The following is a 10,889-nucleotide window of genomic DNA, read 5'->3' as shown; positions in this document are numbered from 1 at the left end:
TGTTTCGATGACATTTCTTGGCCAGACTCTGTTCTGTCTTTTTTGGATATTCTCATCAAAAATATATACTCTGTAATGTGAACTAAATCTCCAATAATATATAACATTTTTTACTCATAAAAATGTTAACATTTCTTATTAATGAAAATATTACAGTTTTTTTCTCCCGAAAAAAAAGCTCCAAATATCGCAAAATACGTCGCGGAAGAGCGAAGTAAAACAAGGAGAAGATAACAACTTGGACTCGAATACTTTGGATATTAAACGCATAATCCAATTCCCTGACATTAGATATGAATCCGATTACCTTATCCTAAGCTTTCCTTTAATATCAAATAATACAAATACAATTAAGCAGGAAGAAAGGAGATATAAATCCTATAATTAGATGCATGCATATTTTCAAAGGTCGTCTCCCTCGTGACTAGAAAGCTCCGATATTTGGGAATCATGGGAGAATAACTGCAAGCAAGCATTTCCTTGCAGTTTGTTGTTCCAATCAAATAGTCAACTTCGAAAAAAGGAGACATAAATTCTCTAATTCGCCATTCTCTGCTGTTCTAAACAATGGAGGATGCTCGTCGTCAATCGATGCCGGTGCTGGAGCGATGATTGCATCAGGAGAAGGAAAGTAAAATGTGGGAATTGAAATGCGTGCTTTTGAAGAGCTCACCACAGCACGATGCACCACACTCCTGTATCTTCCATTGCTCAAAACCTGCACATACATAATTGCATTCCAACATCAATTATTTTGAGGTCACACACCATGGGCACATGGATTCTACAAATAAAAAGTTAAATCAAAAGAAGAGATTAAATAAAAAGTTAAATCAAAAGAAGAGATTAAGTGGAATCCAAGCAGATTGATGGAACCTGTAATTGATCGCCGATGTTGATAACAAAAGAATTAGGAATGGGGTTCACAGCAATCCAGCGCCCGTTGTTGAGCACTTGTAATCCGGGTACCTCATCTTGAAGAAGAAGTGTGAGGACATCGGGATCGGAATGTGGTGGTAAACCGAACGTAAGCTCGGGATTGGGGCATTTGGGATAGTAGTTTACAGCCATGTGTTGCTCGTGTTTTCCCAGTGCTTTGTCTAGGAAGTCGGCCTCCAGTCCCAGGCTCTCCGATATTGCCTCCAGCAGTCTCAGAGCAATTGCCCTTACCTCTCTGCAATACTGGCTGCACACTTCTCTGCCATATTCATCAACAACGAGTGATCCTTCCATCATTTTAGTAAGAAATTTCGTGGTAACTCATCTTGGAATTTTGCTTATGAAGTTCGAAGGCAGTTTTTATTTTACTCTCGAATATATTCAAATAAAACCAATTCAACTGCACAAAAAATATCTCAAAAGAAAAAATGAAATTGCCCACTTATAGAATTTGTCTCAAAAGTAATCTATATGAAAACACCATACTTCAAAGTTCATACCGTTCTGCGTCTTTACTGAACGCTAACATGATCTTCTAGGGGATAACAGTAATGCCTCAGATAGTCCCGCCAGTTGAAGATTTGTTCTTTATGGATGTTGAAGCTCGTCGACAAACGTGTTTTCTTCAACGGATCGTCGGAATAGTATGCCATCCGGTCCTCCACAGGCATTGTGAAAAATTCCTCCCCTACTTGTAGCATCCTGCTACTCACCGTGTCTGGAATGCCATGATTGATTATCTGTTCATGCACAACAATATATACAACAAGAAAATGTTGAACCACCTTCAACCTAACACAATCATATGCAGACAACAATAGGTGGAGCTAGGAATGCGAATTAAATTGTTATAAGAGTATGAGAGCAGATACCTGGAAGAAGCCGTATTCAGCACAGGCCCGGCCAATTTGTTCAATAATGTCGGCTCTAGTAGAATGGCACAAGAGACCTTGGAGGTCCACGAGAGGTATGGAGTCCAAAGAAGGGACTACTTCATCCAGCCTCGGTCGCTCGGTGGGGGGTCGGATGTAATGTTGCGGAACCTCTAAATAATTTCTTCCATTGGATATTAATCGCATGGATGGCTCCTCCTCGTTGCGATTAATTATCTCATGAGTTTCAGTTGAGAAGGCATTCTTCATCTCTATGTCGACGTTGATGATCTGCATCTTGTCGGTCGAAATGGCCAAACTCTACGTTAGAATATGGATTGATTAATGGAGTTATTTATATTACCATTTTTTCGTTTCCCTGCGGTACCCGAGTGACGAAATTTGTGTGACGTCCATATAGCGATAACTGTGTGACGGAATGTCTGACGCTCACCTAAGCGCGTAGAAAATTTGGACCATATGCGTGTACGAGCGGACATTTACTGTGTGGCTGAGAAAAAATGCTCCTTGCACTTGAATACAGCTACAGCTCATTGATCTTTGATTTTTTCTAACAGTTCTCCTTGCACTTGAATACAGCTCATTGATCATTGACTTTTTCTAACAGTCCTCCTTGCACTTGAATACAGCTCATTTATCATTGATTTTTTCTAACAGAGGTGTATCAGATCACGGAAATGATCATTGGCGCCGTTTTTTCAACCGAGGAGGATCATATCATTGGTTACCCATTCATTTTTTTGGATAACGCTGACGAACTGTTTATTTTTTTGGTTGGAATTTTGGGAAAAAAAATAACAAATTTTGCCTAATTGGTGTTCAAATTCTATTTTTGAAAATAACAATAAATTTTACACCATCAAAAATCTCTAAATTATCCAAAATATTAAAATATAACCTAAATTTACAAACCAAAATTTATCAAAAAATTACTAAAATGTTCATAATTTTAAACAAAAAAACAATGTAATTAGACTACAGGAATTTTTTCCTTTTTACAGAGAAGTATCCGATCATTAATTGACCATACAATCAGCCGAAACTTGATATCTATTAGTGCACTGCTATCTAACAATTTTGATGGTGGGATCCTACCATGGTATCTAAGCGTGGACGAAAATATTATAGAATCTTATAATAAAACAATTACGTGATTTATACTTAAAAATATATTTAAATAAACTTTATATTTCAAAGGAAAATTGATATTCCAACTTACACTATCACATCTTTGTGAAAAGAGTGGAGAAGAAACTTTGGATGTACGTTAAAATAGATATTATTGGAACAGAATGGGATATATTGAATGTAGGTTTAAATAGATATTATTTTAACAGAATGCTATATATTCTAGAATTCTTAAGAACCATTGATATTTTATAGACAAAGATATATAGCGTGAAATCTGATAGTATATTTTTTTAAGAAGAAAAAATGTTGCTTTTATTAAACAAGGGACGCTGCATCGCAGCTAGTCCCTGCCTTTTGTTGGGAGAGCGCTAAGTATCGGACAACTCAGCCAGATTAGCACTTCCCTGGCAAAGGCAACAAAAAACTAGAAACAGAACAAGGCTACAACCATGGCCTTGATTTTCATTTCATCATATTTGACATGAGATACGGGTTGCAAGCGTGGACCAAAGACTGCAATCTTTGAGTAATTAAATTTGCAATGAATGCTAGCTTGCAAGAATTAGACTCCCTACACACAGATAACCTCGATACACATTAATGGTTAATTGATAATTGAACAAGCAGGCACATTAGCGTTAGCAGTCACCTCCAGTAATTACAATATCTGCACTTTGAAAATTTTGAATTTGCTGATGAAAAGAATGAATGAGGTATCCCAGAAATAAGAATGCTTGAGACGTTACAAGAGGAGAGCCTTAAGATCAAGAGTGACCAGCTCAATCACAGAGATGAAATAAGAATGCCTGAGACGTTACAAGAGGATCTTGGTGAAATGGGAAATTTGACCAATCTTGAACACTTGGATATGTGAGCCTAAGTTTGGAAATGTTTCCAGATTCTTTAGCGAATTTGAAAAATCTTCAGCACCTAGATTTGTCTGGAAGCCAAATTTTGGATATCTTTGCAGATTCTTTGGAGAAATTTGACAAATATTCAAAACTTCTGGCGAAAGATCAAATATGCTTTCCCTATTTTAGGAGTTCGACAAATTTCACCGCCCAAAATCTGACGGTGGGAGAGTTAGGAGAGGTCAAAGAATTGATCCCTCTCCTAACTATTAAAAAACTTGGGATATTCACAAAATCAAAATCTGCAATGTAATATTTGTTACAATGTAAAAAAAATTGTAATTTATGAAAGTTCCAAAATTCAAATATGCTTCCAGATTGCTTGTGGAATCCGCCAAATCTCCAGCATATGGAGCTTAGTTCTTGCAAAAGTTTGAAAACATTTCAGGCTCATAAGAGAAGTATCTCACTTCCTGATATGTATGTCATTATGCATGAATGACTCGATATATGTCATTTCGCAAGCAATTAGATCGATCTCGCGAACCTCTGCATCATCGCCGATGTTTGAACATGCTCCAAATTCGTCAAGAAATTTGAGGAATCTCCGTCACATCGATATGAGAAATTGTCAAAGTTTGAAGATATTTCCAGATTCCTTTCAAAATCTATCGTAACCATCCGCGTTCGAGAGGGATTGCTGCAACTTGACTAACTCCAACTTGCAAGTTCGTGTAACGTGTAAACGTGTCACTACTATTTCAATGCCTGCAACGTTCCAACTGTCTTCCCCGATTACAGATGGAATGTGATTTCCAAATTGTCATTTTTAAATGTTTTCGATATCAAATTTGATAAAACAATTTCACGTTGACATCATTAAAATTAATATCTACACTGATTTCGTCCAAAATGTTAAATTGAATGGATTTAATTTGTTTTCAATCAACTGCACATGCACATTCATTCCTATGAACAACATGACATGGAGTGTTTTGTTTTATCTAAAAATTCAATAAAATATGTGTGAATCAAACTAAGAAGTGAGGTGAGGTGCCCCTATTCCGCGTGTGACATCGGGCCGGAAAGGGTGGACGTTCTTAAGTGGCTTGGACACAACCTTGTAGTAACGCGAGGTTGTGCCAATGAGAAATTGTTAGTTAGGCACGGTACAATGTCAAAGAACCTAATTCATTGAACTCTTCGAGGACAGGTGCTAAACTGGAGCGAAGGAAACCATCTGTATCCGCGCTAGCGTAGCGACACCCACATGATTGTTTTGTCATGAAAAGCACAACCACGTATCTCTCATGTTGAACGCCAAGCTGCATGCATACCAAATGCCTTATTACCATAAATGCCAACATGCCTACATGCATACCAAATGCCTTACGATAAACGCCAACATGCCTGCACGCATACCAAATGCTTTATTCTGGCATAGAGAAATCATCACCGGGGAGAAACGGGGGATTTACAGTACGCCACGAACTTGTTCAGGACAGGGACTTAGCCGAAGGAACCAGTAAGTAATACATTACTAAACCAGTCAATAAAATACTTCTGCTATTTTTGTTGAAGGTTCTCTCAAATTCCTCAGTTAATAAATGAAATAGGGTTGCAGAAGGTTGTCTGTAGTAAACCCTAGCTCTTTTCATCTTCAAATTGGGAGCAAGTCTAAGTTCAGGAAATTCATTTATAAAGGTCAGTAAGTCTAAGCAACATAGCAGAGGGAAAATGACAGCCAGTTTCATTCGAAGAGAGCCCACAGACCATACCAGGCTCCATAGTCAACCTAAAGTCGTAGCTTCTTTGAAAGGGGTAGGATGGTTATCATTTTTCGATAAGTTAGATGGATTTGATGATGCAATTGCACTCGAATTCGGCCAGATTTCTGAGCATATTCTGGTTCAGAACAATTGCACGCCCTTTTATTTTTTGCACCCTTCTGCAGTCTGCAGTAATCATTTGAACTAATGTTCTCATGGTGACCTCTATTGTTGTTGCGACGATGAAGCTAACAAAGTGGAGCCAGGTGAGTATTTTTGTCCAAGAATCGTTTGTTTTGGCAAAGATGTTGGACTGCTGTCTAAAATTGAGCCTTTATGGTTGCACGCCCTTTTATTTTTTGAACCCTTCTGAACAATTGCACACCCTTTTATTTTTTGAACCCTTCTGCAGTCTGCAGTAATCATTTGAATTAATGTTCTCATGGTGACCTCTGTTGTTGCTGTGATGATGAAGCTAACAACGTGGAGCCAAGTGCGTATTTTTGTCCAAGAATCATTTGTTTTGGCAAAGATGCTGGACTGCTGTCTAAAATTGAGCCTTTATGGTTGCTTTGCGAAATTGCTTTTTTAAATTTTTTTCTTTGCGTCTATCGGAGAATTATGAAGCTTTTTCGATGAATTCCACTTTGTTAGTGTTCTGAGCTAAAACTTTGGCTGTAAGACTAGCGATTTCGCGCAATTGCTTCATATGATGAAGAAAATTTGCTATTAACGAGAGACAATCTGGTCAATATGATATTTTCACAGTTCGGTAAAATTGCGTTATAATAGGATGCCTGAAAAGGTTCTGTGGAATCGGCTGATTAGTACTCGAAAATATTTTTGATCTTATCTTCTGTGTTCTTCATGCTCAATTTTCAATTTTCATTAGATACTCAATTTTCTCTCTCTCACGAAAAAAAAAAAAAAATCATTTATGCATTTCTTGGCTAAGCTGCTTTAAGGTTAAATTGTTTCATTAGATGCTAAAGATGAAGATCTTGGAGAACTTGATATCTGACCGGTAAATGCTTTCTGACTGCAAAGTTCCAGTCTTCTCAGGATTACGAGTGCAGTAAATCAAGCCCATACAGGCCATTGGATGGAAGTCCAGAGACTCAAAAAAAATTTCTTTGTTGTGCAGATATATTTAATAAATGAGGGTCGCATTGCCACCCGAAGCCCTTATAATGAGGTCGGTTCTAAACATTTAACATATTCACTTCGCTTTTTAACCACTCTCGTGGATGGATATAGATGGTTATAGTTTAAACTTTCAAGGAGTGCTTGATTCAACTGATACAATTTTTTTGTGTTTTTCAATTTACATTTCATACTTTTGATTGATTGTGCAGAGAATAAAGGAAGCTTGCCAATCTGTGGCAGGGAGGCTCTGGAATGCAGAAGAGAAGTAAGAACTTAAAATATTTTGTTAGAGAATCAGTTATAATCTACTCAATTGCATTTTGTTTTGCCAATGAGTAAGGGTAAGCTCTTAAATGGAATCATCGAAAACTAAGGCACTGAAAGATTCATTACTGTTTCGCAGATTTGGCCATAAAAGAAAAGGAATATGGCAGTTTATAAGCACTTTATTAGATCTACCATCCTTACTAAAGCTTTCTATAACATCAGCATTCCAAAAAAAGTTAATTGTTCGCTGATAACTACATACTCTACAATTCATTATTTTCTCGTTGTCTATGATATTGTCTTTGCAACAAAAAGCCCCAACAAAGATAGGGGAGCTGAAGCCTGCAATAGAAAATCAACTTCCAGAAAGAGAACAACTATCTTACTGATTATTCAAAGATAGCACTATAACAACTGGCACCTTAGCGAGTCCCTTGGCGAGAAATAAAAGATATAGCCTATTTACCGGAGGACTAGTAAGGCGTAGTTAAGGATTTCCTGAGCTTGGCTCGCCCCAACAAAAGTGAGCAGCTTCTGAACAGGGGGGCTGGCCTGGACGTGGAGTATAAACGGTGAGCACGAAAACAGAAACAAACAAAAAAGCCATAAGATCGATGGTATTTGCAGTTACAAGTGTGAATATTTATATTTATATTTATATGTGTGTGTTATTACAGAGTCCCATGCGAGTATCCAGGCAAAAATATGGCTATCAAGGTAGACGAAAGCAGTGCGTACCCGAACTTTCTTGCTGTCAAGTTTCTGTACGAAGGAGGCCAAACAGACATTTCCGCCGTTGAAGTTGCCCGGGTGAGTAACCACCTGTCATTTTCATATCACTCATCTATTCTAATTATCTTAATTAACAAATAACATTAGAATCTCACCGAAAAGAGAAATACAATAATTGAGAAACACGTTACAAAAAATTACACATCACACCATCTGAATCTCAATGGACTGACTGGTATCGCAGGTAGGACAATGGAGATGGTACAGTATGAGTCCGCGCAAATACAGTGCAGTTTGGGAGATTGTCAACAGTGATTTATTCGATGGGCAAGGCCAGCCCCCTTTCCAGTTCAGAAAAGAATGCCTCTGCAACAAAACGGCCCAACAAAGATAGGGGAGCTGAAGCCTGCAATGGAAAATCAGCTTCCAGCCCCAACAAAGATAGCGGAGTTGAAGCCTGCAACAGAAAATCAACTTCCAGGCATGGTGGATGCAGCAAAAGGAAAATAGATAGAAAATCAACTTCCAGCATGTGGGAAGCGGTCTTGTTATTGAATTGTCGAATTTCCCCTTCATGCATCACCGGTCTTGTTGTCGAATTGTCAAAGCTGGCAGCGCAAAAGCTGGCAGCTGTTGCACCACATGGCAAGTTCAATGCACAAGAACAATTAGAACATGGGAACTTGGTTACCAATATAGCATTTAATATCTGTTCAACTATGAAACTAATGCTAGCATTAGTTTTCATTAGTTTCAAATTTGCGAAATAAGTACACATAACATATGGTTTTTGCCTCTATGCCTCGGGAAGAGGCCAAATAAGATGGCAAAACTATATGCCTCTGGAAACTTTGCTTTATATAAAATAGTAAAACCATATGCCTTTGAAAACTTTGGTTTATAAGTGGCAGCGACTAATAACAAACAGGTGAATTAATGTTATAACATCGCAAATCGATTACTATAGTCCCTGGCCATTGCCAGATGGCAGGGACTAATAAGAAAATAAGTACATATGCATAGCATAAAGCTTCATCAATCCATCAATCCAGGCAGAATGTGAGCAAGCAGGAAGGTATAAGTCAAAAGACATCAAAAACAAAATTTGATAGGATATATTACAGCTGTCAGTAGCACATCCTTATGAAATCAGTGGACAACGAACCTTGGACGTCCATGTCTAGGAGCTTTTTACAAAGCGAGATCTGATACTATCTTAAGATTGAAAAAATGTGGAGTAGAAGTCTCTATATTCACATTACTAAGTAGTTGTTGAGGAATTATATAGGTGACAATACTGATTAATGAATGGAATGAAAAATTCAACTAAACTTAACTAAATTAGACTAAATGCAAAGTGACTATGACACTTGAATGAACATTTATAGCACTTAATAGGTGATTGCAATTAGTTTTTCCAACATTTCCCCTTAATTACAACCACAAAAATTTAAACTAAGATGTCTGTTGGTCTAAGTCTAAGCTAGGCTTACAATTTGAAAAACAAAATTAACATCAGCGATATTACCTTTTCATTTTCTTTTCTTCTAAATCTTGTAGCCTCTAAATTGCTTCAGCTTTTTCTTTTTGTTGTAAGCTTCAAATTTCAGATTCTTGATTTGTTGGTGCAACTCTTTCATTGTTCCAAGTTGTTTAAGCATGTTATTGTCTTGTAAGTGGACTGTTGCCACATGTCATCTTCTATCGTGTGCTTTTCATCATCAATATTCTGGTGCAACATAAGTCTATAATAAAAATTTATCTCTTCAAGATTCAGATACATAAATTTCATTAATGTTTTCATCATCCATGTTGTCTTCAACATTCATTTTTGCAGCTTCTATGTAAACTTTATCAAAACACGATCTTGCAAACCATACTTCAAGGAACTTTAATTCTTATTCATAACTGTCTTGTTTACCAAACACTCGAAATCAATGTTAGAATTAAAAATATTTGCAAAACCATATCGATTCTATTCTTTCTACTCCAAAATGAGGGCTTTCTCTCCTTGCGCTTCCTTATCTCCTTTTGTTACTTCAACCATTTTAGTGACTTCTGTTGCTTCAAAGAGTTTTTCTTCCTCTTAAACCCAAATGGGCTTTTTTCACAAAATAATAGTTTATCAATAAGATATTTTTGTTGCATCATGTGCAACAATTCATCATTAGCGAACTGGCATTCATCAAACTTAACATCAACAAATTGAATTGTTGGATTCACCATAACACTGGGTGCTCCAATGACAACTCCATTGTCATCAACAAGCAATGTTGTTGGATTCACTTGATTGTCATCAACTTGTGGCTATGCATAGCGGGATTCAGAAGGATATGTGTGCTATTTCTTTGTTTCTTCTACAAATTCTTCATAGTCATCATTATCATCCACCTTGTAGTGGGATTCACCAAATTCTTCATCTCGTTGTAGATCTTTTGCTATAGATTCACTTTCATTTTTAGCTTGAATACTCCCCCTACACCAAAACTCCTCTCAAGGGTATCCGAGGACTCCTTAGTTGTCTTTGCTTCTGCAATGAGGGGAAAAATGTTGTCTTTACTCATTCCTTTATGCATTTCATTGCGAAGGTATTATTTTGTCTTTTGTTTTCCAATTCGTTCAAATAGATCTGAAACAAATCTTGTTATTGCTTTAATGACTTTCTTAACCTTTTAGCGTTTCCCATTTTTACACCGTCTTCACATACAAATTGAACGATGGAAATCCAACTCTCCCTAGCTTCCACCTTAAAAAAAAAAATCTGTGCTCCTCTATGAATGATTCTTCAAATTTTGGTTTCACGCAAATACCTGCCATATTAAATTAATATCCCATTTTTTTCAAAAATATCTCTATTATAAAAGAGCTTTAATAATATCATGAGAAACATATCTAATAGCTCATATGTCGTGCCCCTTTTTTAAAATAAAATTCCAACAAAAGACAACTTTTGAAAACCTTCTGACCGATGGTATAAAAAACCATTCTTCGTGCTCTCAAACGAAAGTCTCAAAAGTCGCACCGAGTGCTGTAGTGGTTTCGTGCTTTAATTTTCAAACTCGGAGTCACTTACTACACGCTGACTCTACAGTCTTCGTTAGTGATCTAGACTCTCGTATTCAAACATGCCTAGTCAGTTATTAGGTTGAATCGCTTGCATG

General features: G+C 37.0%; 1 protein-coding gene across 1 annotated transcript; it reads right to left on the bottom strand.

Annotated features, from left to right (window-relative positions):
- Positions 1–499: 499 nt before the first annotated feature.
- Positions 500–2,120, bottom strand: LOC149234471 (protein DMR6-LIKE OXYGENASE 1-like). Its single transcript, XM_089368283.1, has 4 exons — positions 1,812–2,120; positions 1,456–1,679; positions 877–1,198; positions 500–718 (listed from the first exon to the last, which is right to left on the bottom strand). Exons 1-4 carry the CDS (start codon positions 2,106–2,108, stop codon positions 500–502), a joined length of 1,062 nt encoding a protein of 353 aa, XP_089224409.1. The 5' UTR covers positions 2,109–2,120.
- Between the last annotated feature and the right edge of the window lie 8,769 nt (positions 2,121–10,889).

Source organism: Pinus tabuliformis, chromosome 8 (genome assembly GCF_031772625.1).
Source record: "Pinus tabuliformis cultivar Carrire ecotype Pingquan chromosome 8, CPIR1, whole genome shotgun sequence".
In the NCBI taxonomy this organism is placed as follows: Eukaryota; Viridiplantae; Streptophyta; class Pinopsida; order Pinales; family Pinaceae; genus Pinus; species Pinus tabuliformis.
Note: the sequence above shows the minus strand (reverse complement) of the source record. Positions and strands in the feature narration are given on the sequence as shown.

Coding starts and splice junctions, on each gene's coding strand:
- LOC149234471 (XM_089368283.1), bottom strand. CDS start 2,108: ATGCAGATCATCAACGTCGACATAGAGATGAAGAATGCCTTCTCAACT. Junction 1,680..1,811: donor CTGAATACGGCTTCTTCCAG/GTATCTGCTCTC, acceptor GTGCATGAACAG/ATAATCAATCATGGCATTCC. Junction 719..876: donor ACATCGGCGATCAATTACAG/GTTCCATCAATC, acceptor ATGTATGTGCAG/GTTTTGAGCAATGGAAGATA.